Source organism: Emydura macquarii, unplaced genomic scaffold (assembly GCF_026122565.2).
Source record: "Emydura macquarii macquarii isolate MOO-44397 ecotype Brisbane River unplaced genomic scaffold, CSIRO-AGI_Emac_v2 contig_561, whole genome shotgun sequence".
Classification (NCBI taxonomy): Eukaryota; Metazoa; Chordata; order Testudines; family Chelidae; genus Emydura; species Emydura macquarii.
In genome coordinates this window covers 16,967,958-16,994,384 of record NW_027130698.1, presented here as the reverse complement: position 1 = coordinate 16,994,384, position 26,427 = coordinate 16,967,958, and the positions used below count along the sequence as shown (strand labels likewise).

Below are 26,427 nucleotides of genomic sequence, written 5' to 3'. Positions count from 1 at the left end.
TGCCTTAGGTCTACACGAGTACTGGCTTAATTTGGTCTTAGCATTCCTGAAAGTGTAGGTAGCTTCAGCAGCAGGTAGTGCTAAGAGACACCAGGCCCCAGAGGATATTTAACACTCACTCTCCCATGCAGCCTGTGTAAGAATCAGTTCCTCTCCTGCACACTTGGCACACTAAAGGCAGTAGCGCTGGTGTGAGGTGGAGACATTAAGTTCCACCCAGAAAGCCCCTGGAAAGCAGCTGCAGCACTGTCACAATTGTACTAAGGCCCTGTGGCTGCCAAGCTGTGGATCTGGAGCCAGGCAGTGCCAGAAACGATGACCTCAGGCATGGCTGGGAGTGCACCCTCCTTTGGGCTTCATGCACAACTTTTTTATACGGAGACAGCCCACTGGAGTTCACAGGCTTGATTGTGAAATCCTCATGGTACAGAGCCCTGGAGTTTCTACCTTAACGTAGCTGAGGTCAGGGGTCTGTTCCTCCTCAGCCATCTACCTCAAGGTAAAAATGACAGTGCCATCTCCCCATGAGGATTTTTACCAACTCCAGTTAGTTCTCACTCTAAAGAAAAGCGTTTGCTCTGAGACTGTGACAGTCTTTCCTACCACTAGCTGAAAGTTAGCTTTGTGTTTCAGTTGCTTAGCGTAGGTGGATCTCCCTTACGTCTGTAGTTACTATAGAGCACTGGGAATCAGTCTCACTCAACCACCCCCCCCCCCCAAGGGTATCTCCATTTTGATACCCACGTGCTCAAAAAGCATGATCTTTCAAACCGTGAGCTGAACACTTGTGACACCTGGGAGTGTCATCTGAAGGGATGTCTTCACTTGTCGCCACCGTCAGATTGATCTATCAGGATGAATTGAGCCACTCAGTCGAGCTGGAATTTGACGCATTAAAACCACCCCCTCAAGTGGTGCGGCGCGGCGAAGATGATGCCTAGACGAGGCCGTACGAAGTCGACAGGAGTCGGCGTAGCTTACATAACTCCCTTCGACTGCCACCGACTTTGGAGGTAAGTGTAAACCAGGCCTGATCCTGGGACTCGTGGAGTTAGGATTTTAGGAGTTTTCCTTCGAAGTCCAACAGGCGGCAGTGGTGTAGCAGGGACTTGTTCAAGCCCCACACAGGAGCCAGTGCCACAGTTAAGAGCAGATGACTGAGCAGGCTTATCTGCCACAGGTCACAGCTGTTTCCTACTGGCTTGGAACTCCTGAAAAGCAAAAATAAGTTGGTCTTGTTCTGTTACGCAACAGCTGCTTGTGTGTCACTGCTCGGGTGCTAGCCCCTGGTTTAATGCGGTGGGCTAACGGGCAGCTTTCTGAATGTGAGCCCCAGACAAGATGGGCTGGCCTGCATGGAGCTTTACCCCCCTCACACATGGCAAAGAGCAGCTGCTCAGTTTGCACTGCACCTACAACTAAGAATGCAGTGGAACAGCCATGCAGAGGCCACAGGGGATTGTCACACCAGACCTTTGCTGTCCAGGCAAACTAATGATGAATGTACAACTATAACTCAAATTCACATCGCGTAGCTGAGGCAAGACTCATTCCCTTCTTACCTCACTGAGGTTCTCCTCCCTGTAGGATTTGTATATCCTAAGCCCCGTTGAGCTGGCAAAGCTCCTGCTAGTGCATACGTGGGGGGCATGGGCATAGCTGCCACCCTTCTTCTCGAGGTCCCCCCCATAAATATATAGCATGGACTAGAGTTACAAGGAGCCTTTGGCCCAGAGCAGAGTGCCAGCGAGGGGCATGTGATGTTCCACTGAATCACACATTTTTAAAGTGGTTCATGAACCAAGAGTTGGGGGGCGTGGAGCATTCCTGACTTGCACTAGTCACAAGCTGTCGGCAAGTCCCTTTGATTACGTCCCACCCTTCACCCCCTAAACTGTGCGCTCAGCCCTGCCTGGATGTACAAAAGCCGCATTCATTTCTCTGCAAACCCGTGCTCATTTTTTCCAGCAAGTATCTGCATGAATTGGCCGACAACCCAACCCTTTCTGCCACTGGTCATTCACGCTGTTCTGCTGCAGGGAAGCCTGAGCACCCACAGCCAGAGTGAAGGGAGCCTCAACCTGGCTGTTTAAGGCAAGAGCGCTCTCTTTAAAGCAGGAACCGTAGTAATAGCAGTCATTTAAAAGTTTAATACCAACATATTTCAACAGTATGTACATGGAGTTGAACACAACAGAGAGAGCTGGAGTAGTTGGAGATGCACTTTCTCTCTCCCACAGCCAAAAAAGATTAAAAACAGCGCCTGGGATTTTTTTTTTTTTCCAGAGGAAATTCCATTTTTCTTACTACCCTCCTCCTACAAGGGCCGATGATCCTGTCCACCCCCACGGCACCTTTAGGTAATGGAAGAAATGGATGGAAGTTGTCACCTTGGAAACTTGTTCAAGGGAATTAAACATTAAGTCATTGTTTGGAGAAGGGGGACGGGGGGGTGAGATCTGGCTTGTGTTACTAAGGCCATGCCAACCAGAAAAGCTCACACGGTGGCCCCTGAGCAGTTATTTGTTGTACAAAGTTTCCTCTAGTAACTAAGCAGGCAGCTAAAAAAAAAGGGAATACGGTAGGTAGGGAATGCACTAAGTGAGCGTAACGGCTTAGCCCTCCTGTTTGAGAGCAAGGGGAGTTGCCGAGGGCCACACCAAAGGAACAACTTATGGTCAAAGCAGCTTGTCTACCTCCTTGGTTTCCTAGGCATCAGTAGGAACCAGAGGGGACAAGCAGCCAACGGGGGAGCTCTCTGCTACAGGCAGAGGCACATCTAAGTAAGCCCTAGTCTCTTCCCCAGCCATCCTCCCTCCAGGCATCAAAGCTTCTCCTCCTTCGTCAGCCGGGTTAGTCGCTCCACAATGGCGTTGAGATCCATGCTCTTGTCCAGCTTGATGTAGGTGTCCTTCCTGATGGGGTGGATACTGACCCAGTCAGGCAGCAGCTCTGAGAAGAGGTGTAGGTGCTTCTCCATTTCACCTGCAGAGAACCAGAGAAGTGATCAGCAAGTGAGTTTCAAACAGCTTCTCCCAGCGCCTCACGCAATGGGCAGCTGTTCTGCCTTCTGCTCCCTCCCCAAATCACACAAAGGTGAAATTCCTCCCAGCCACTGGTCCCAGGCTTGGAGTGCAGCCTTCAGTTAGGGGCAGTGCCAAGCAGAGCCTGTACCCAGGCAAGGAAGCAGCAGAGGGCAGAGGAGCCCTATAAAAATGTTCCCCCTCCTACGAGCGGGAGGAAGATGACAGAGTCCTCTGGGTCAGCAGATCACTGCAGTTATTTCAGGAGTTTAGGCTCCCCTAGGGTTTCTCTTGTGTGGGGAGAGGCTACAGAACTCATTGCCAAGAGCCCTGTAGACTCTTCAGATGCCTCAGGGCCCTCGCATGCCCGTGGCAAAAGCCCCTCTCCTGTCCCCCGCTATTACCAGCGGTCATCGGGGACCGGTAGCTGTCCATCATTCGCATACACGCCACCTCCAGCGGCAGCGCCTGCTTCTTCTCTGCTACGAAGACCCCGCGCAGGAGCCGCACCATCTCTGGCAGCCGTGAGACAGTAGCCAGTCGCTCCTCCTGCTGCAGGTCCCGGGTCATCAGAGCCTGCAGTTTCTGGGCCTCCTTGGCTCGGATCTATGGGAAGAGAAGTTTAGCGGGGGTTGGGTCAGATACCCTAACGAGGCCCCTCCCTCCGCGGTCACAACCAAGTTACTCACCCTCTCTAGCAGGGCCTGGGACACCCCTTTCAGGGCACCAGCGCTGCTGGCCGGGGGTGCAGCATTGGAGACCTCTTGCTCTCCTGGGCTGGTTTCAGCTGTCCTTAATGCCAGGTTGGCCAGAGCCTTTTCCATCTGTGCACAAGAAGGGGAGACGGGTCACCTGGGGGAGCTGAAAGGGGCACCCCAGGAGCCTACACGTGAAGGCAGGGGTATGGTCCCCAGCTGCCGATTTCAATAGCAGGGGAGATGCTAACAGGTTCCCTCCCCCGGGAGGAGTGGGCTGCCTGAGTGTTCCTGTGATGGAGTCCCAGGGTCCCGCCGTCACGTAGGCGTGAAGGGGTGTAACAAGTGCCTCAGAGCCATCCAGTCACGGGGCCATGCACGCCAGCTACAGCATCTTTGTCCCTTACCTTTGGGGTCATCATGCCCCGGGCCTTGGTCAGCACCTCCTGTGCCGTAGTCACCTTGTCCACCTGAGGGGGCTGCGGCAGCTCGGCCGGCACGACGTCCGGCACCTCGTCTACGTTGAAGCGCGGGTGCCATCTGGTCAGCTTGTCGTCTGCTATGACCAGCGGGGGGTTGAGGGAAGCCAGGAACGTCTGGGGTGGAAAGAGTTGCGCGTCAGAAGCTGCAAGTCAGATACCCAGCAGGAGTCTGACTTTGCTCCCCTTGAGCTAGACCCAATACCTCACGGCAGTCTTGTGCTGGTAGCGTTTCGTGTCACGTGGCTGTGAGAAACCAGAGCCAGGAGATTCCAGGACAAGCCCCTCACGCTAGGAGAATCCTGATCCTTGTCTCAGCACTTCAGAGTCTCTCCCCTCCCTGCCTAGGACTCCACGGACACGAACGCTTTGGTGGGCCCACCCCGTACTTTTACTTTGGATCCCAGGCCCCTCCGTTAAGTGGATTCTTCTCTCTGCCTCTAGATACCTGAAGTGCCTTGGGGGATCCCAGCTCCCTTAAGGTGAAAGCCAGCAAGAAACTCAAGACAGAGCAGGTCTTGTCACTGCATGATAAGGAGCTTCTGAACTGGAGAGATTTTTTTAAGGAGGCAACTGTTTGCCTTCCTGAAGGACAGGAAAACAGTACCCCCGAGGAGTATTAAGGTTCCCTATAGCAGCATGCAGCGGTGGCAAATTCACTCAGTCGGCATGCCCCAGGGTCCGTACCACTCCGCCCAGGATGCCAGGAAAGCCAAAGCCACTCACCTTGTGATGCTGTTTAACAACGTTCACCAAGTTCCTGCAGAACACCTTCTTGCGCTCCAGCAAGCGCGATGCGGACAGGTGCAGGCAGCCATCTACCTTCTCCGCTGGAGAGGAGAGAGATTTCCTTTGTTAGCACCAGGTCATGCAGCTGGGAGAGCTCTGGGGGAAGGTCAGGCAGGAAGAGGTGCCTGCAGCACCCCAGATCCGACATGTGCAGGAGCGCGAAGCAGCACAGCCTCAAGGGTGCCTTCTCCGCTAGCCACGCTGAGCTGATCAACTGCGCCACAGCCAGCCTTACGCCCCCACCCACTATGCTGCTGCATCCCAGTGAGAGAACAGCACCTGGAGGAACGCGGAGCACCAGGACAGCCAGAACTGGGAGTGCCATCGACACGTTATGTTCTGAACCAAGTTTCAGAGGCACCCCAGGGAAAGAGGCTCAGAGAGCCATTGCTCGGCTGACCGTTTCACATGCCTGCCCCATTGCTGAGAGCAGGCAAGAGCCGGTCCCCACCCTTCCCACGTTCAGGGAACCAGCTAGTCAGACTGTCTCAGGTCCGTCAGGCAGAGCGAACTAGTTTGGGGAAGAACATTTCCAGAGACCCAAACATGCCCTTTCCCAACCCGCACCAGCAGGGATCCGATCGGAGAAAACTTAAGGCCCACCCTGTCGGGCACGGTGGTCTCCAGCCGGACTCTGAGCAGACGGCACGGTGCAGCACGTACCTTCCCCCAGCACTGGCTCGATGGTGAGCTGGTAGCTGGATTTCTTCAGGAAACTGCTGAAGGTGGGGATGTTCTTCTCCTGGCGGAATCTGTACGAGGCCGGGTACACGGCTTTGATCTGACCCACATTCCGCTCCTCAAACTGCCTGCGGTGTTACAGGAAGAGGAGTCAGAAATTCAACAGCAGCACTGGCATAAATGAGCCTCGGCAACAAGTGCCGAAATTCAGGGGGCCTTGATAGAAACCAGCGCAACGCGAGCCCCACGGGAATCAGTGACACGGGGGTACAGCAGGAGTCCCTGCCTGCAATACCTATGGGAGTCTACGGCCGGCGGGAGAGGTGTTGCTCCGTAAAGAGAAAATCCCCTCCCGGGAAGTGGTCTGAGCACAGCTCAGGGAGCCAAGTCCTAACCCCAGTCATGACCAAGGCTTCCTCTGCAGTCTGGGGCAAGCCATTTAACGTCTGTGCCTCAGTGCTGCTCTCTGGAACATGGGGAGAGTCAGGATTGTCCCCAGTGACAGGAAATAGGATTGCAAGAGACGCTGAAGAGAGCGGCCAGGCTGTGACGGCTCACTCCACACGCTCTAGCCAAGTTTTCCTTGTGCTGTCATCAGACTCCCCCACCCCATGGGTGCAATCCTCAGTTATACAGCACCTCTCCCCATTTAGAGGAGAAGGTCACAGCCAGAATTTGTCAGTTAACCAGCCCAGAACAGATGCAATCCCCCGCTCCTCTCTAGCCCTTCCATGTACACTTCTACAGGTACCTCTTCGAGCGCTTCAGAAGTTTGCATAAGCATGCACAAACTCTGCCCGTGCTCTTGAATCCTGACCTCCTGAGATGCTGCTCGTTGTGCACCTGCTTTATACAAAGCAGCTACTGGGCACGAAGACTGGGACGTTTACAGCTGCTGGCCCAGCTCCAGTGAATGCTGATCTCACGCCTACTGCTCCATAGCAATTCCTCACATACCCTCCCGAGGAGGAACGTACCTGTGCATTATGTCTTGGACGCCCTGCTTGACCTTGGCAAAGGTCACCGTCTCTGAGCGATTGACGAGCATTGCCACGATCCTGTCCATGCTGCGGAACATCTCGGCCAGCACCTTGTATTTATAAGGCAGCGTGAGACCAGGAGGAACATCCTGAGCAAGGGTGTGGAATCGCTGATAGGCCGGTGCCTTCTCACTGATACAAGGGAAAAGCGACCAGGAATTAGACCACAACAAGTAGCTTCAACGTGAAATTAACGCCAGGTGTCTCTGAGCGTGTGTCCACAGACCGGCCCTGGGTTTGCTCCCCAGAAAGGAGGTCAGTAGGAAAGCCAGTCAGTTTCAGGCATGGTAGAAATCTCAGTTAAATCAACACTGACATGGCAATTGGATGTTCAGACAATTCCCACCCTCTGCAATCTTTTGCCTCTATGTTCTCCAAGGAACAACCCTGTGCTGGCAGGATGGGGATGGATTAGATGAGCTGAAAAGATCTAGCACGAATTCTGAAGCTGTGCTACATACTGCAGAGGCAGTCTGTCTCTTCTCTTAGTCATCAGAATAGCAACAAGATACACGTGAGTTTCATTCCACCTTCACGACAGCATCTGTCTAGTGCTTTCTTCAAGTGACCCCAATGACGTCTTCCCCCACCCTGACTGGCACTCTGCTTCAACAGAGAAGCCCGCACGTTTGCCGTCCAGAGCACAGGCAGCAGGTCACCTCTCCAGGATCCCTCTCTCAGAATTAGCCTCTCATTTTCAGCCTATGGATTTTAACATCAGAAACAGGGATGTTGCAGAGGCCACTGGAGAGCTGCAGCATTTTGCTAGCCAGATGGCTTGGGCTCCATTCCACCCCTTTCTCGTAGGCAGTAATTAGCCCTTCAGGAAACCCGGAGCAGCATTAGTTTTACCAGCGCTGACTGTAGCAATTAACTGGAAAGCCAGATCTACTGGCCCAGATTTTGTTTCAGCACCAAGTTAAACACCCACTGAGGCCACGGTTCCTATTCCAGCTAACCCCAAAAGCTGCTTCTCACCTGGTTTCCGTGGGAGACTCACTGGTCTCTTTGGACGGTTGCAGTGCAGAGCTCTTCCCTTCCGCTGCCTTCCTGTTGCCGATTTTGGATTGTAGCTCCCGCACTTGTTTCAGTTGGCTCTTCAGATCGGTGCAGGTCTCGGAGGGGCAGGTAGGCCGTTTGGCTTTTCGAGTCAGCTCCTGGATCCTCTGCAGATGGTGTTTGAGCTCAGCTAGATTTTCCGGGAAAGGCACCTGGGATGGTGGGCAGGAAGGCAACAGACAGGAGTTTTAGGAAGGGAAGACGGTTTACAAGTAATGCCCGGTGGTTATTATAAGGGGGGCTGTAGTGTTAGCACAGGTTCAGATGTCACGCATGCTCCTGCAGTCCTTTATTTAGCGTGCATTTGACATATTCACACCGCAGGTGCCAATCTAGGCACAGCATGCTTGACGAACATACCAGGCACCTGCCGATATCTCGTGGAGGACAGAATTTGTGATAAGAGGCTTCATAAGGGATTCTGCTAGAATTCTAACCCCACTCAACTCCCCAGCTTGTGGGCAGAGAGCGCCATTCCATCCCCCTTGGTGTGAATATGCCGTTAGATGCTGCTGCAGCGCTAAGCGTGGGGGGGCTTCACATACCCATCAAGCCACTTCTGACGACGGTAAGAGCACAGGGTATTAGCAAGTCTCACTCGGTGGGCCCCTTCCCGGTTTGAGGGAGGGGACGCTTTCCATACCTGCTTAAAGCTGGTGTTTCCCTCTAGTGTAGCCAGGCCAGACTGCAGCCCATTCTCCAGACCTGGGGAGAGTGCCCCATTCACCAGGTTCTTCACTTCCTTGTCAAGGGAGGGCGGGGTTGGGGGTCCGAGGGCAGCAGTGGAGATGGGGCTAGAAACCTGCAACAGGAATTTGGTCTGTGAGCACGTTTTGCCTTCCCGGCCTGGCTGTCCCTGGCCGAGGAGTCTCCCTTTAGTGGAAGATAAACCTTCCGGGAGCTAGGGATCAGCAAGTCATGGGAGCTAGAGTCAAACCCAGATTTTCTAATACAGGGTGAATCCCATGGGTGGGAGCAGTGCAGCAGCCTGCGCTTGTTCTTTGAGTTCCCCGCCCCCCCCCAAACACACACACTCTGTAACATCAGCCCGGCACCAGAGATCTGGGATTCCATTGCCTGGCCCCGTCCACACAAGGAGCGTTTTCTAAACCTTCTCTGCACCAGTTCCGCTCCACCAGGTTCTGCAGCATGGCGAAGCCCCAGCACAGATGGGCCCCCAGCTGCCACAGGCTCAGCTGCCTTTGTCAGAGCAGATCTAATCTGCACAATGCTCAAAAAAACGCCAGCAGCCTGTCTACACTTGAACGCCCAGTGCTCCTAACACCAGCAGGAGCCGCAATGGAAGATTCCTTCCTGTAAACCGGGCCCTCAAGAGCCCAGACATTTGGGTTTATTACAAACTGGCTGCTCAGGTTTTTTGCCCATCCCAAGAAGGGAGGTGCCCCGTTTGCTTCAATGGGGTGCGAAGTAGGACGCAACACATAGCAAAGCCACTGTTGTGTTTCCCCGCTGATCCCTTCCCAGGGTGGTGGTGTTGGTGTGTGTGGTGTGTGTGTGTGTGTGTTCTAGTTGCCAGATTTTAAAAACAAAAACAATTGACTAATTCATCCAGGACCAGGAGACATGTTTGTCCCTGGAGGAAGATCTGCAGGGCAGGCCAGGACCACTGGGCAGGGTGCAGGGGAATACAGTAACAGCTCGCTAGTGGAGGAGGCCCTGTCGGCCCAGATCCCACCCAGGGCTCTCGCGTGGGTCTGCGGCGGACAAGGGCCCCAAGGGAGGTACCGACCGTGGCTGGCGGCTCCTGCTCGTCGCCCTGGGGGTCTTCATCGGAGGCCAGCACCAGCCGCTTGCGGGCCGCTCTTTTGCTGTTCTCCTGGGGCTGCGGCCGGAGCCTGGCGCCGGGGTTTCGCTCCGCTTCCAGTTCAGGGTCCAGGTCCTGTCTGCCCCGCTTTCTGCCCGTCAGTGCCCGCGCCGGCGGGGAGCCGGGATCCGGACGCGCCGGGGTGTGGGGTGAAGCCAGCAGCTGCTGCTGCTGGGGGCTCAGGGGAAGCAGCCCGGCTGCCGCGCTCCCCGCCGCCCTCCCGTTACCTCCGAATCCGAGCGGCTTCGCTCCTCCTGGGCTGGCTTCTCGGGGGCTCAGCCGGGCCTCGGGGCCGCTCCCGGCCGGGATCCGCAGTGGGGCTAGCGGGGCCGAGCCAGGCCGGCTCTTGGAGCGGGTGGCCCGGCGCTTCTCCCCGGCCGCCCCTTCCCCGGGCTGGGTTTTCCTCCGCTTGGTGCCCAGCGCTCCGCCCCTGGCCGGGTGTTTACTGTGGGAGAAGAAATCGGTCACCCTGAGCTGAGCCATGGCCGCGGAGCCAGGGGGCCCGATCCTGGGGGGGGGAGGAAGGCCCCAGACACGTGCGAGCTAGCCGCGGGGACACGCCAGAGCGAGCGTGCGGGAGCAGAGCCGGGCCGCTGGAACGCTAGCGCTCAGCTGGGGTGGAACGCGGCGCCGATTGGCTACCCAACGTTCCACTGGGCGGTGGACTGTATCAAACTTTCGCGGGAACCCCGCCCCCCTCGCCGGGCCCGTGTGGAAAATTGGCGCCAATTTTCTCTTACAGGCCCCGCCCCGGTCCCCACCTTCCTCTCTCCACAGCCCCGCCCCGCCTGGCTGTTAGTTCTCTGTACAGGCAGGGCCAGGCGCGGATGCCACCGGAGGGAGAAGGGGGAGGCAGGGATCAGCGCCCCCAGGCTGGGGCTGGAAGGAGAGCTGGAGTCAAGGCCTGGCTCTGCCACAGATTTCCCCTGTGACCTTGGGCATGTCACTCTGCGCCTTGGTTCCCCAGCTGTGCAATGAGGATAATTAAGTGGGGGGGCCATTAAACATTCCAGGCATGGAGGCCACCTTAGCTAGATGATATACATCCCTCTCTAGCCCCTTCCCCTGCTAAACATGCCTGGTGGAGAGGCCCCTCTGGATTCTAAGGAACTGAGATGGTGCTACACTTTGGTGCCTGAGACCTCTTCCAATTGCATGGGGTCCCCTCCCGGCATGATGCACCCAGGGAGCAGTTCAGAGACCTTGTATCCAGTCACTTTTCTACTCACAAATCTCTGTATCTTCTGCTGCCAGGTGCCAGGAAGATTCGTTCCCTTTAGAAAAGTTCCAGAGGGGTAGCCGTGTTACAAGGAGAGTCCTGTAGCACTTTAAAGACTAACACATTTAATTTCTGCAGTGAGTGGAAGCCCACGAAAGCTTATGTCTGCAGAAATTAAATGTGTTAGTCTTTAACGTGCTACAGAACTCTCGTTATTCCTTTTAGAGAATAATACATTCTAGCAGCATCATAGGGTAACCAGATGTCCTGATTTTATAGGGACAGCCCCAATATTCAGGGCTGTTTCTCATATAGGCACCTATTCCTGCCTCCCCTCCGTCCCGATTTTTCACTCTTGCTATCTGGTCACCCTACAGCATCATCAGGAGCAAGTGTTTGTACCTAGCACATTGGGATCCTGGCCCATGCTGGGATTCCTGGGCCTACTAGAATATAAATAAAAGGATGAGAACAATGAATGAATTGTATAACTGAGAATAGAAGGCAGTTTGTTGATGGGCCCAGTACCAGTGCATAAGCCTGAAGCTGTAAGACTTTCGTCAGGCAATGGGAAATGACTGCACCGATAAGCCACTGAAGCACAGCACTCTGGCTCCTTCCCCCTCTACCAGAATATAGCCCTCCAGCCCAGTGCTTCCCTCCAAGCTTATCAGAGCTTCCAGCATGTCTGTTAGCAAATAGATTGGTTTTGCGGTCAACACACACACACTTTAGGCTTGGCTTTTTCATGGCTCGTCAGCATTACTAGTCCTTTTCGCTTCATACTCCAAGCCCGGGCTAAAGTTTCCAATCTATAACTTGATCTCCCTCAATGATGGGACTTGTCATAACAGCCCTGACCTGTTCCCATTCTGCTGGGTTGCCCAAGCACTCTAGAGTAATTTATCGACATTCATTAACAAACCTCACAGCACCTTTGTGAAATAGTATTTTTTCCTTTTTTTTTTTTTTTTTAACAGATGGGGCACCGAGGCATAAAAGGCCAACGTTTTCTAACTCGAGTGCCTAACGTTAGGCACCTAAATCCATATTTATGCACCTCGCTAAGCAACGTGGTTTCAAAGGTACTGAGCGCTCAATGACGTCAATTAACAATCCTGCAACAGGCCCTCAAGTAAAATAAGCACAGTCAAGTCCTGTGCTTTCGAATGCAAAACAACAACAAAATCCAAGTAGAAAACCCCTGTATGAACAACAAAACTCTTGCATGGGTATTTATAATCATGCAGGACACAAAAAAGAGGCCTGCACCTTTTCCTTTGTAAATTATCTTGACGGTTAATGAATCCATTCAAATTCCTTAGCTAGCTCAATGTCCGTCAAATCTCTGGGGAAGGTACAACTAGCTATTGGACCTAACAATGAATTGAAAGATGCAAGGGTTAAGATGGCTACAGACCTTATTGTGGTTTCAGAATCTAGTACAACTAATTATTATCACCCCTCAGAGAGGACCTGGGCAGTTTGCCTCATTGAATTCTGCAAGGGCGACTGGATACCGGTCTGAGCTCTGTGTGTGGGTAACCACTTCCAAACTTCAAAGACAGAAGGTGGACACATCTGAGTCACAGCTGGGTCCGCATCCGACTGGCCATGGTCTGCTTCCAGCTTTGTGTCAAAGCGAAGCCAAATCTGGGGCACAGCTGCTTCTGCGTCCAGCTGATCTTGAGTCCTTGCAGTGTGCAGTTCAGGGTTCTGCACATGTGTGCAAATCATGGCAAAACTTTTCAGCGCACCCTTCCTCCCAAGGGATCCCAGACCACGTCACAAACTACATGGAAATTTAACCACCTCTGGGCTACAAGATGGCAACCGGCCAGCTCACTGCACAACAGCAGGGGAAGGGCAAGTTTGAGGTTGAAGACACTGAGGCAAAGTTTGTGGGTTCTTGGTCCAGGTCTAGGAGCCTAATCCTGGCTCTGACATCACCTCTCACTGCAGTCTTGGGCGGTCACTGCTCATCTGGCAAATGGGAATAATACAAGTGACCCACCGCAAAGGGAGGTTGTGAGAATGAGTTTGATAACACTACTGCCCTAATTGTGCAAGGTGCTGTACAGTCCCTGTCCCGATGGGCTAACATTCTAACAGCTACTCCAATCAAAATACTATAGCCCCAGCTAATAATGTATATGCTGTGTACGTGTGTGGAGGATCTAGCCCTTAAACGAATGAAAGCCGGGAAAGACTGAGTTAAGGCTGTATGGATCTGATCGTACTTTCAGTGACTTTAGTGGGCTTTGGATCAGACCCCAAGTGAATTTGGGATGACAGTATATTCTCTAGGGATCAGGACTCCTGGGTTTTAATCCTAATCCTTCCACTAACCTCTTGTATGATTTTTTGTTACCCTCTCTGTGAAGTGGAGATGATCCTTGCCTAGTGTGTGAAAAGCACACTGAGATCTTTGGATGGAAGACGTATTGTTGTTGTCCCACCTTTTCCTGGAACACCAGCATCAGTTCAGGACACAGTGTGTCAGGCTGGGCTCATTGGCAGCTGTTGTCCTGAAGTGTCTGGCTTTTGTGGGTTTGTTTCAGGCCCTGGACAGTTAGTTAATGCAGAGCTCTGTGGCTGAATATTGACAAATGCTTTACCTTCAGTGTATATGTCTGGAGACCAGCTTCACCAGAATCGATAGAAAACCTGCCTAGCCCAGGGTGTAAAGGAAATGAGCTTTGATGTGTGACTAGAAGTGGACTCCTTGTTCCACTCTAATGACATCTGACAGCACTTAGGGCAACTGAAGCCATCTCTGGACCCTCTAGGAAGACTCTGACTGGGGCTGTGTTTTCTAGAATGCTTTTGTTTGTTTAGATCCATGCACGACACAGGGACTTCAAGTCCTTGTGGCTAGTAAATTAGGTTCCCTACCTTCCCCTAGGGCCTCATCCTGCGGCTATTGAATTCACTGGCAAACCTCCTGTTGGCCCCCAGGGGTGTAGGATTGGGTCCTAGAGCAGCGTCTGCCCCCTTCCCCAATCCTAAATCGTGCATGCGCTAACTCGCAGTGGAGTTGGGATGTTCCAGACCACATTCTTTCAACAGCTGCCCAAGTCCCCCTGCAGTTCAGAGTGTACCCCACTGCATGGGAGGAGCTGGCGGAGCCAGCCAAGGTCACGGCCTGCTTAAAGTGCTTCAGGGTGCCCCCCAAGTTGGGAAAGCAGCAGCTCTGAATTCTTATTGGGAGCTTTGATGTTCTTTTTTCCTCTCTTATCTACTCAGGAACATGCCCTCAACGGAAACATCAGGCCCTGCAGCTCAACAGAGGTTGGGTTTGTTGATTGCTTGGTGTGGAGTTGGAAGTTGAATAAGACAGAGAAGCCAGGCAAGAAGCTAGTTACAACCCAGGTAGCCTTAAAAATAAAATACAAAAGTGCTATCGACTTGGAGGAACCAGTGGGAAACAAGCCATCTGGGATGACAATTGGATGCTGTTTTATGTAACATGTACAAACGTACAGCGAGCCAAGGAATGTGAAGAATTTCATTCGCCTGTTATTTCCTGTTACAGTGTCTGGAGCAGCATTTACCATTACCGGCCTTTGAACTGAATCAAATAGACCCATTCTGTCCCCTTGGTCTACTTTAAACTGCAGCATTTATTTGCCTGTATACATCAACATGGACACGTCTCAGCATGCGCACATTAAGCACCGTGAGTCCCGGGGGGTTAGCGGGAGCTCTGCCGGTCAGCTGAGGACAGTATGTTAATGTAATGCCTAACATTTATACACAGCTTTTCATCATCGAAGTTGTTTACAGACACGAACTAACTCCATGGCCCTAAATGAAGCACTCAACCTCAGTTCGATTTAGTATCTTGTTCCTGATAGGCAAACAGGAACCACATGAGCATTTTGACCACAAATATCCTGACCCTCTGCCTGCTGCTGTAAAATGAGAAATCAGAGTCTGAGCGCGTCAGTTAGGCCCGGATTGTGCGATGGCATGCATGCAGGTGCACCCAAGCCGAGAGGCATCCAAGTCAGGGCAGCTGGGCCTCCCTCTACAGTTAGGGGCTCAGGAAAGGGCAGAGCTGTGTCCGCAGGGAGGGGTAGGGAAATCACGTCGGAGGAAGGTCTCCAAAGGCAGCCGATGCATCCAGTGCACCAGGGTGAAATCCTGGCCACTTGGGGAGTTTTGTATTGACTCCAGTTGGGTCAGAATGTCTCTGCAGGGTCTGTACACTGCATGGGTTATCTGATGGCTGCCCCAAACAGCTGAGGATGGGCTGAGAGCTCTGGCCCACAGTCCACGCAATACATGGTCTCCCTGCTGACAAGGGTCTAGTATGCAGTGTGGTTGTAGCCATGTTGGTGTGACAAAGTGGGAATTTTTTGTAATATTCTTATGGGTCCTGTTTGTGCCTTAGTTTCCCCCAGGTGCTGCATTGCTGACCAGTGGGTGGAAGGGGCGGGGGGGGGGGCGGGGGGGCCTGTTTGCTCTCAGGGAAGGCTGAGATACAAATGTGGCTGTCACCTAGTTGTCTGGGCCTGGTTTCCATAGCAATGGAGCATCTGAGAGGACTTCCCTGTTACTCCTTGGGGAAGCAAACAAGCTGGAGATCGAAGGACTGGAGATGTGTGAGGTGTGGGATAGGAGCTGGCTGCTGGGAAGGAATCAAAGATCTGAGTCTCACCTGGAGTCTGACAAAGGAGGTGAGACCGAGACAGAGCTTGAACCCAGGGGTTTGCTACAGCGTGGCTGGGCTCTGGGCGAACCGGAACGGACTATGCATTAACCTTCCTTTGTGCATGCTGCCCTACGGCTTTCCTATGCCGTGTTCCAGTCAATGACTAAACCCGACCGTTTGGACCATGCTGCGTGTGTCACTGCGAACGCTGGGCGAGGGGCAATGACCCCTGAAAAGTGGACACGTCTCCTTCGGGGTCTGTCTAGCTCACAGTGTGAAGCGGCAGTGCTGGAGGCTCAGAGGGTCGGTCTAAGGAGGTGATGAAGCCATATGCCTGCCCCTGGAGGGAGTCTGAGACCCCTAGGGGGTCTGGCTCACTGAAAGGTTTCCTCCTTGCGACTGTACAAAGCTGGGGGCCGTAGCACCGATCCTGCGGCTCCATGGCAGTTGATCCCAGGATATTAGAGAGACAAGGTGGGCGAGGTAATATCTTTTATTGGACCTACTTCTGTTGGTGAGAGACAAGCTTAAAAGCTTACCCAGAGCTCTTCTTCAGCTCTGCGAAAGGTCCAGGGTCACAGCTAAATACAAGGTGGAACAGATTGGGGAGCATAAGTGGCTAATGCATATTTAAAGGTACCATTCCCGGTGAAATGGCTCATTAACACCCCTGCAATCACAGGACAGAAAAAGGGGGGGGGGGTTAGTGGGTTACAGATTGTTGTAATAAGCCGTAAATCCAGCGCCTTTATTCAGACCATGGTTTTTAATGTCTAGCAAAGTTATGAATTTAAGCTCCCAGGGTTGTCTTTGGAAAGCGTTGGGCAGCTTTCCTTTGAGGACGAGGGGTCAGATCCGGCGTGATCGTTTTGTGGAAGGGGTTCACCTACGGGGGACAGGCTGTGTTTGTCCTGTATCGTTTGACACGTAGTGATGACGACTTTCAGGATGTGGTCCCCACTGAGTTATGGGTTGTGATTGTTTCATGATACCCCATATGGGTTGCAGTGTAGTGGGTAGGTGACAACCAGAGGTGGGCAGTCAGATTTCCACCCCCCCCCCCCTGAATTGAAGCAGACTCTCTTGGGGAATTTGGGATCCCATGATGGGATCTGCTTCCCTGGTGGCGCGTTCCAGTCTGGTGAAGGCTGTTGTAAGTGTGTTAAACTGTGTAGCTCAGATTTTCTCCCTGTAGCATCTTCTACGCTATCGCTGAAGGTCACAGATAGTCTTGGTGCCTATGGGGTGGTTACCGGATCTGCGAAGGCAGGGGTGGTGATCCCTGAGTTTCTTGTACAGGCTTCTTTGTAGGGGTCAATTGCTGAAGCTGAAAGCTTCCCCCTCCACTGCAGGTTGCACAGCCTCAGCCCTCCCCAGCGACCCTACAAAAACACACCCAGCCCGCTCTCTAGCTTGCTTGGGCAGAGACTCTAAACCCAGCAGCGTACCAGGGCCCTCGCCTGAGCCCGGCCAGCTCCTTCCAGACAGGGCAGGGAGGCAGAAGGGACGCCGCAGGGTGGGAAGGGGGTGCCCCCGCCCCGCAGCCCCGCCGCGTGTCCGGGGGCCGCCCGGCGCCACGAGGAGCAGGCGGGGGCCCGGCGCTAGGTGGTGCTGGCTCCCCGGCGGAGGCGGGCAGCGAGGTTACGGCACAGCGCAGGTTGGACGCCGGGCTGCTTCTTGGCCGCAACCTGGACACGTGCTGGGGAGACGGGGGGACAGGATCCCGGCCCCGGGACGTGCACGTGCTTGGAGACACCCCACCGGCAGCAGCTGGCGGGCCGGACCCGACCCACGCGTGGGGAGCCCCTCGCGCCGGGCTTGTGTCGGGCATAGGACCAGAGGCCGGGCCCCGGCTCCAGCTTCCCCTGGAGGCCAGGACAGGCGCTTTGGGTGCCTCCTCCCGGGCCGGGCCGGGGCCACGTGTGTGTGAGTGTGTGTGAGTGTGCACGGGGGGGGGGGGGGCACACCCATGTGGATCTGGGCGAGCCCGGCCCGGCACATGGGGCTGACGGGAAGCGGCCGGCGCAGCCCGGAGCTGGGCAGGGAGGAGCCCGCGCCTATAAAGAGGGGAGGGGAGGAAGCGGGCCCGGCCCTACCCGGCCCTGCCCTGCCTGCCCCTCCGCCGCCGCGACACAGCCGCCGGCTTCCTGCCCGCCCGCCTGCCCGCATCAGACTTTCCCCTGCAGCCGGGCCGGTGACACCAGCGCCGGGCCGGGCAGGGTGGGCTGGCCCCCGGCCGCGATGCCGCCTGGTTCCGCCCCCCGCTGCCGGAGGCGGCCCCGGAGCGGCGCCCAGTGAAGCCCCGGCCGGGCCGGGATGAGCGCGCGTGGAGCCAGCCGCAGCCGGGCGCCCAGCGCCGTGCGCCACAGGCGGCCCCTCCCGGGCGCAGCCTGAGCCGGGCGGCGGTGCGCCTTCGCCCCCCAGCCCCGGCGGGATGGAGCTGCGGGTGCTGTGCGGAGTCCTCTACTGGCTGCTCCTGCCCTTCTCGCTGCTCGCCGGTGAGTGTCGGACGGCCCGAGGCCGCTGCTGTCCGGACGGGGCTGCCCGCCGCGGCGGTGCGGGGGTTTGCCGGGGTGGGGATGTGGCGCTGGCGGCTCCGGGTCCGGTTCCTCTGGCGCTGGGGCGCAGGAAGCTGGAGCGTGGCGCGGGGAAACTTTGTGTCAAGTTCTGGGCTCGGCCCCGGCGCGGCTGGGACGCGGGGCCGCTTCCAGCGCTCCTGGGGTCCCCCCCCCTCCCCGGCCCCGCGTGGGAAGCTCGCTGCGGTCTCCCCGGCCCCGCGTGGCAGAGCGAACCGGAGAGCGGAGTTCGGCCTCCTTTCGCCTGCCCTGGGAACGCAGCCGGGCCGGTCTCTGCGGGCAGCGCCCTGTGCTGCCGGGGCCGGGCCCGGGTCCCCCCGAGCAGCCCCCTCGTGCCCGGGGAAATGGGGCAGCCCCTCCCCAGAAGGGGCGAGAGAGGGTGGCTGGGGGGTTCCTGCAGTCTAAAACCCCCTCTCTGTTTCTCACCTTTAATTTTCCCCGCCCACCAGGCCCTGGGATTACTCAATTTTGACTCTAGGTGCATCCCCAGCAGCCATGTGGGGCCGCACCACCCAGGGGGCCTCTCCCCAGCAGTCCTCTTCCTTTTAACAATCTGTTGCCCCCCCTCCCATGGGGCCTGCCCCGTCCCCACCTTTCTGGCTGCCTCTCCACCCTTCTAGCCGGAGGCCCTTGTTTAGGGGTGAGAGGCTGGCACACAGGATGGAATAGGGGTGTTCAGGTGGCAGTGCTGGCTAATATCAATAGGTCATTGGGGAGGGTGTGTGTGTGTGTGTGTGTGTGTGTACACACTGTTCCTGTGCTTGGTCTCTCTAAGCCAGTCTCTCAGTGCCAGTGACATGCAAACACTCACAATACCGTGTCACCCCTCCAAGACTCACCCTCTCGTCTGTCAGCAGGGAGGTACCTGGCACATTCGAGGCATGGCGCCTGCCTGGAACCGTGTGTCTGAAGACCAAACGTGCAGCAAAGCCCTGAGTACATAGTGTGGGACAAAATAAGGCGGCATGCCTTCCATGATCCTTTTGTGTTCCTGCCCCAGGTGCACACGACTCTCTGCTTTTGTGTGCAGTCAGCCTGTGGAACTCCTTGCCAGGGGATGTGGTGAAGACTGAAAGTATCAGGGGGTTAAAAAAATAACTAGATGTGAAGTTCATGGAGGGTAGGTCCATCAATGGCCATTTGCCAAGTTGTTCTTATGTTCTCTTGTCCCAAGACATAGGGCTACATGCTAGAAAAACAAGAAGCTTCTTCCCAGTGCTGCTTCTACACATTTTCTCCTGGCAGTGGGGAAATGTATAAAATCAGTGGAGGCCGGCTTTAACAACCATTCTCTTTACCTTACTTTCCTGTAGCGAGATGAATTGTTAACAAGACCATGTCAAGAGGTTTCGGTTAAAAAAAGAAGTCTGCTATGGTCCAGTGGCTGGGACTGGGAGTCAGACCTGGCTTCTGAGTCTGGCAGTGAATCACTGTGAGAACTCAAGCTCTGTGCCTCGGTTTCCTTCTCTGTTGAATGGGGACAGTGATGCTTACCTCTGAAGTGTCATGAGAGCTGCTGGTGTAAATGCTAGGTGTTTTATTAGATGGTCTTTTATTCACAACCCAGTGTCTTGGTGCTTTTTTACAAATAATTTCTGTAGCATTCTCATGCAGTGTCTGGGCTGCAAACGCAATACCCTAATCTGACCCCACCCTCCAACTGAAGATGACCCGTCCGATAGCACTGCCCAAGAGGGGTGGAAATGTCTCCGAACAAACAAACAATCTGGTGAGCCACAAGAGCCAGGCTCACGCTGCTCTCTCAGCTGAGGGCTACATGGTTGTGGAATGAACTTCCGGAGATTAGAATCAAATGTCTGAGCGCTCTTGGAAATGCTGTGAAACCTTCCTCTTTGATACAGCTTTTCTACCACCAGCAGAATGACCCACTCCACATTCGCCCCCCCTCAGAAAATCCTACCTCCCCTCTTCCCAGCGTAACTCCAAAACAGAGACGAGCCAGCGATCGCGAAGTCCTTAGTGGTCTTTGTATATTGCCAATCTATCCGAAGTGGAAGGCATTCGGTTACTGTGCCGATGTGTGTCCGTACAAAACCCAAGGACAGATGGCTTTACTCCTATCGGTTGGTAGTAAGAGGTGTGTTTGTTTTGTTAAGGGAGTGTCATTTTTGCAAGAGCTATTATTCAGAATGATAAAACGTAGTGCGTCCTAACAAGGCATGGGTATGTGCAGCAGGAAGAAGTTGTGATGCTGGAGTCTGTTGCATCACTTGGCTATCAAAGTTTCTTTACTTAGATGTGTAACTTCTTATTTTCCTGCCCAGCCGCTGTCTGAAGTCCGTGCATGCATCAAGTCAGCCAGCATTTCACAAATATTTAAAAAGCAAAGGTCTGGTCATCCCCGAGCTGTTTCTGTTACTTCAGAGTTTACTTTTGAAATTTAGTTCCCAGAGACTTGTGAGGGAGTGACAGACTGGTGTAGAGAGACACAGGCGGCTGTTAGAAAATCTCTGCTGAGTTTCTAGAAGCTGTGTTAATAGCCCACACAGTGCAGTTTTGGCTTTTCCCCCTCATCCATTCAGTCGGACTGGAGGAAGTATCAATCCGGTACTAGTAAATTCTGGGTAGTTTGTATGCTTGGGGAAAACCCACCTCGGCTGTAGCATCTGGTTTTCAGAGAGGTCAAATCAATAATAAAAAGCTGCTCTGAGGCTGTTTTCAGCAATGTTGTTCTTTGGAGGCAGATGCACTGGCCACCGAAGCAATCATTTGGCTAGCAGTCTGGAAAATACCAGTGTCCTGAGACTTCAGGAACAGAATAAACTCTTTCAGCCTGTGCTGCTCTGTGGAGTAAGTCAGTTGACAGTGGACTGTCAGTTTACCTTTAAATAGACACTAATGAAAAAGCTCTATTGGGTCACCCAGCCCATCCCTGCATGTGAAGGATTGCCGTCAACAGCTTCCTTGTGTTTTGTCTGGCCAAGTTTTGAAAAAGTCCCAAGCTCTGGGGCTTCCACCATTGCCCAGGGGAGATGAGCCACAGCCAAAGACATCTTTGGATCCTAGTTAGGAACTGGGAAGGCTGGGGGGAGGGAGTGAAACATAGCGTGTGGCTTTCCAGCCTGAGTTCTGTGGAGAAAAAAGGAGAGTGCTTGAGGGGAAAATCGGCAGATGTGGAAAGCTACCCTGTGACTCTTCTCCGGTAGGTCAGACTTGCTCGACTGCTTTTGCCATCAGCAATGCCGCCTCCTCCAGTTAATACATTGAAGCGGATGGACCTGAGCTGTTAGGGATCGCTGCGTTAGGGATCGCAGTCGGTCAGGATGTGATTTGCAGGGATACAGTGGCAAAGTGGGCTTTCTTGATGGTTGGAGCAAATCGAAGGACCTCTCTAGTTCGATGACTTTTTCTTTTTTACTGGCTGAGGTGTTTCTAAAAGTTGCTGACTTCCTATTCGTTCTAGTATGTGTGCCTCTCGAGCAGTGACTCACTGTGCAGTCTCCAGGATATGAGACGATAATTATAACTCTGCCTGCAACCACCACTGCTAGAGTGTGTCCCTGTGTCTGTTACAAACCCACTTTTTTGGGTGTTAACCACAGCCGCAAGAAGTTGATGTGCTGCGTTTCAGGCTGGGAGCAAGGATTGGTTTCTCAGAGTCACTTCATGTTGGTTTGGGCATCTTAGAGGCACGTTGCCATGGTTATAAAACAGACGTGGCAAATGCTCATCTGGTGTAAGTTGGTGTAGCTTTGACATCAGTGAGGCTACCGTGATTTACACCCGCTAAGGTTTTGGCTGCTCGTGTGTGTTCACAGTGTATATAAGTCTCTCTCTAAAGGAGAATTCCTCTCCGTGTCTCTGTAGCTGAATAACAGCTGAGATTCTTTAGACTGAAAGAACCGTTAACTTTCTTTTTGCTGTTAGTCAGTGTTGACTTGCCGTATCAGTTTCACCTGCACAGCACTGCAGGCAAATGATGAAAGCCCCCAAACTGGTTTATTTGAAACCCTATTAAAATTGCATGACTTCCCCCTGCATATTCGGTTCTGTAGCTGTATCTTTAATCTGGGAGCTTAGCTGAGTAGCCGCTGTCCTTTTTAGTTCCAGGAGATCAAACACCAGGCTCGCCTGTGTGCTCATCACTCGTTTTCGAAATGGGATTTGCAGGTGTCTGGCTCACAGTACGCTGTGGGGACGAATATTATGACACGCCTGCCAAGCTGGTGCCTTCTGAAAAAGGCTAGTAGGCACGTCTGTGGCACTGAACACTGCTGTGTCCAAGCACTTCGCAGTCACCACCTCTGTGAGCGTGGGCAGTGTTGTGCATTCTGTGGCTGGGGAAACTGAGGCACAGCGAGGGGACGTGACTTACCCACGTTCACACCCTGCGTCGGTGGAAGAACCAGCACTAGAACCAGATCTCCTTACTCCCTTCCAAAACCCAGACCATAACCAAAGTCCTGCAGCTTCTTCCTATACAACGTCTCTCAAACATAACCCTCCCTTTCCATCCCTGCTGCTCGTCCCTGCCCACGTCCTCTCCTGTCTTGACCCTTGTAATTGTCCCTTCTCAGGTCTTTGCTACTCCTCTCTCCAGTACATCCAAAACTCTGTGGCTAGATCCTCTTCCCGGCGTGCAGTGTCACTTCACTGCCTCCCTCTTGGGGTGCATGGGAAATGTCTCCTTCCAGGCTCTCCATGACACTGCCCCAGCGCACGTGTCTACCCTGGTCTTATTATGGGTCCCATCCCCTTCTGTCATTGCTGCCAGCCTCGCTTCCCCTTCCGTCTCTTCTCACTAATCTCCGCTGCCCACAACCTTCCCAAATCTGGTCCTCTTCCTCCCCCCGCCCCCACCTCACTTCAGCTTCTCCTTTAACCCCTCTCTGGAAGCATCACCGGCGGGAAAGAGCAGGTATCTTCACTCCCAGCCCAGAGTGCTCAGCTTCTGCGTTGCCAGGCCCGGGTACGTAACCTCAGGGATGGTTCCTCAAGAACTTGGTGAGCATTTAGCCTGGCATAACCTTCTCTCATCCACTCCCCCCCCCCCCTTGCCTGTGGACAGTTCCTCTATAGACGGTCAACAACGTAGGGCAGGGAACGTGTGTCTGGGAAACCCCTGGTGCATGCAGGGTGCTACCATGCTACAAGATCGGGGGCTGCTTCCTGCATTAGCCCCACACAGCTGACTCCATGGTGCCAGAGGTTCTGCTGTGGCTCTGAGGCAATAACCCTGGTGCACAGACCGCTCCCAGGTCTTGCTGGGGCCGCGCCCGGTGGCCAGCGCAGGCGTGTGCAGTCGGACCTGATCTCGGCATGCGATCTCTAGGGCCATGCCCCTCCGCCCCCCAAGGAAGACGCGTGTCTGTAACTCGCGGGGCTCAGCGTGTGACGTGTGTGAGAACGCCGGAGTAGACCGAGCTGTTTGTAGCTTTAACGTGGGTTGGCCAGGTCCCCGGGTCTCTGCTCCGTTGTGTTGCACATAATGACTTTAAAATGATGGACACAGAACCGCACGGCCTTGGGCACGCCGCGTGGGCTCCTGGCCGTGTGCTCCTCGACTCTCCCTCCGTACACGCCATGACTGCGCTAAGGGGTGGGATAAGGACCCCGCTCCAGTTTGACCTGCTGTCAGTCGTCCTGCCTTCCCGGGGATTGTCTCTCTCCCAGGTGTTCTGTTGGATGCAGGACTCCCCACGCCCCCCAACTCTTTAATAATGTCATGACTTCTCTCCTGGACCAGCACAGGCATTGGGGCTGGCTGTTGTTTACCAGCCTCCCTCTTTTAGCTTTGATGGTTTGTTTCTTTTTTCCTCCTGAAATAAATACTCCACAAGTTGGCTCCGGCCGACCCAGGCTGCCGTCCCAGCGTTGCTGCTTGGCCGGGAGAGTGGGCTGCACAGACAGGCACCTTCTGTGGTTGATTTCTTTTTTTAAAGAGGAGAGAAGTAAACCGGCCTCAGTGTCTGCTTTGTGAGGGCAGGGCCTCAAAGAAAGAAATAATTGGTGCTTGCAACGAAGTGCCAGTCTGCACAGTGTGTGTGTGTGTGTGTGTGTGTGTGTGTGTGTGTGTGTGTGTGTGGTGCAGTCTGCACAGTGTGCGGTGTGTGTGTGTGGTGTGGTGGGGTGTGTGTGTAGTGCCAGTCTGCACAGTGTGTGGTAGGATGTGTGTAGTGTTTCTGCAGTGTGTGTGTGTGGTGCCAGTCTTCCCAGTGTGCAGTCGGGGGTGTGTGTGCGGTGTGTGTGCATGTACACATATGTCCTGTGTGCAGGGTCCTGGACCAGCACAAGTTTCTCCCCTCTAGGCCTTGCTGAAAGCTGTGTGCACGAGCGCACACCCAGCCCTCGGCCTTGCGCCACCTTCTCACAAGCCTGGTCTCGTGTAAGCTGCCTGTGGGAGCCCCTCAATCCCGCCAGGCACTTTTTCCCCCTCTTGCAACGCTTCAGTCCTGCTGGCTGGTCTAATTTTTGGTTTCACTTTGCTCCCCTCCCATCTCTTCCCAGCCCCTCCTGTCCTGTCCTGTCCCACCACCCCTGCCCCCCTGGTCACATTGTTTGGCAGCTGCCATACAAACCTGCCCAGAATCAACCTTGTGAAAAAGCTGCCGTGTAAACAAATTCCAAGCGGTGGAATGTAAACGCACCCTGCGGCCCTGCTGGGCTGGCCGGCCCGCCGGCCTCCTCCTCCTTTTGTCTGCTGCGCTGGTCTCTCTAACCTGGCCTGCCCTAGATGCCTGGCGTGGGTGGTGATTGGGAACCCGTGGGCCGCTCGGGGCCCGTTTGTGGCAACCGTGCTCTAGCGTCTCCTCCAGCCCCTGGGCGTGTCGAGGGCTCTGCTCTTTATCCGACACAGCTGGATAAAACGCCACAAGCTGGGCTTGGCCGTCCGAGGGCTGCCGCTGGAATTGCTTGTGGGGTCCGTTTGGATCGCCAGTGACCCGGCTGCGCACGGCTCTCTGGATGATCCCTGCAATGCCATTAGCCTTCGCAGGGTTGTGCTGCCAGAGATCCAACTCGCAGGGGCCCCTGCCGCATCCTGGCTCCGTCGAGTGATGACGGATACGGGAACGTTCCAGGCTGGTTACTTGTTTTTGGGGCCGGGGTCAAGGGCTGTGCTACTTATTGATTGACACTGGGTATTTCCCGCACGGTGTGGGCGGCGTGTCCCGGCCGGCTGGTGAAGTGTGGCCTGGGGAGAACAGTTGCAGCGTGGTTAGCTTGCAAGTGTCCTGGGCGGCGTGTGCTGGGTTGGGAGCAGGTTTGTTTAAAGAACGGGTGTTTAACTTCACTGCAGGGGCATAAACAGCTGATACCTGGACCGTGAATGGAAAATGGGCTGGCAGCTTGGGGAAGGTAGCTGCTGAGATGGAACCGGGCGATGGGCAGAAAGCAGGAGTCGGGTCGGTTGGTATTTAGCACGGACCTTACCCCTCCAAGGGCCGGGTCCAGAAAGGACTGGAGGCCGGCTGGGGCTGCAGTCACCAACCTGCTATTCTTAGCCCGTGTAAAATGCCCTCTGCTGTGCTCTGAAGTTTGAGTGAGACTTGCAGATAAGTAACTGGGTCGCCGTAGTGCTCTGCATTAACGACGTCTCCCGGGGACAAGGCCAGGAGTCATTATCCCCATTTTACAGGTTGGGAAGGTGTAGCAGAGAGAGAGGGACTTGTCCCCAGCCACAGACGGGGCTGGGGGCAGAACTGGGGTTAGGGCTGCGTTCTTGGCTCCCACGCCTGTCTTCAGCTCATGCCTCTCTTGATTCTTTGCCCCTTTCTCCCCTCGGTGAGCCCAGTGTTTTGGGCCATGCTTTGCTCCTCTCAGCTCAGGAGGGGTTAGCTGATGGGCTGGGAAGCTTACGCAAAGGGCTGTTAGACGCCCATAAATCTCTGAGCCTCTTGACCCAGCCAGCTGCCCGTCAGAGTGAGTGATCAGGCCAGGCCAGAAACGCCAAGGCGCAAGAGAAGAGAGATCTGGTGCCTGGAACTCTTTTTTCCCTTCTAGGGTTTAAGATACCTCGTCCCCTGAAATCCCAGGGTGCAGGTACTGCTCTGAGCTGGTGGGAGGCTGTGCATTCCAGCTGGGCCCCCACTCCTACCCGGCAGAGCTCTGCTCCCCTGGGATCACAGGCCCGGGGGGGCTGTTACAAAGAGCTGCTGGTTCCCACCCAGGACAGCACCAGCCCTTCACCACGAAGCTGCATTCTCAGGGCTCCTCTGCCATCCAGCCCAGCTCAGCCTGGCAGCGGGGTGGGCCCAGTAGGGACCGAGTTGGCAGCTGCTGTGTAACACTCAGGTCCCTATGCAGAGTAAAGTTTGCAAGGCAGACTCCAGCTCCCCAGGTCAGAGCAGACCACGCCGTTCCCGCCGCCGTCTCCCCTCCGACGGAGGACCATCGGTGCCTTCGCCCTCAGAGCGGCTGTTGCC

General features: G+C 54.7%; 2 protein-coding genes across 2 annotated transcripts in view; one reads left to right on the top strand and one right to left on the bottom strand.

Moving 5' to 3' along the window:
• Window positions 1-2,130: 2,130 nt before the first annotated feature.
• On the bottom strand, window positions 2,131-10,283 carry CDT1 (chromatin licensing and DNA replication factor 1). Its single transcript, XM_067540236.1, has 10 exons — window positions 9,517-10,283; window positions 8,410-8,568; window positions 7,686-7,918; window positions 6,645-6,839; window positions 5,650-5,795; window positions 4,924-5,027; window positions 4,126-4,314; window positions 3,713-3,847; window positions 3,428-3,629; window positions 2,131-2,985 (listed from the first exon to the last, which is right to left on the bottom strand). The coding sequence occupies exons 1-10, from the start codon at window positions 10,072-10,074 to the stop codon at window positions 2,825-2,827; spliced, it is 2,082 nt and encodes a 693-aa protein (XP_067396337.1). The 5' UTR covers window positions 10,075-10,283; the 3' UTR covers window positions 2,131-2,824.
• A 6,751-nt stretch (window positions 10,284-17,034) lies between these two features.
• PIEZO1 (piezo type mechanosensitive ion channel component 1 (Er blood group)) overlaps window positions 17,035-26,427 on the top strand; it is an 85,012-nt gene continuing 75,619 nt past the window's right edge. The window contains exon 1 of the mRNA XM_067540235.1: window positions 17,035-17,965. Coding sequence (XP_067396336.1) covers window positions 17,902-17,965 — 64 coding nt within the window. The 5' untranslated portion in view covers window positions 17,035-17,901. The remainder of the gene's footprint in view (window positions 17,966-26,427) is intronic.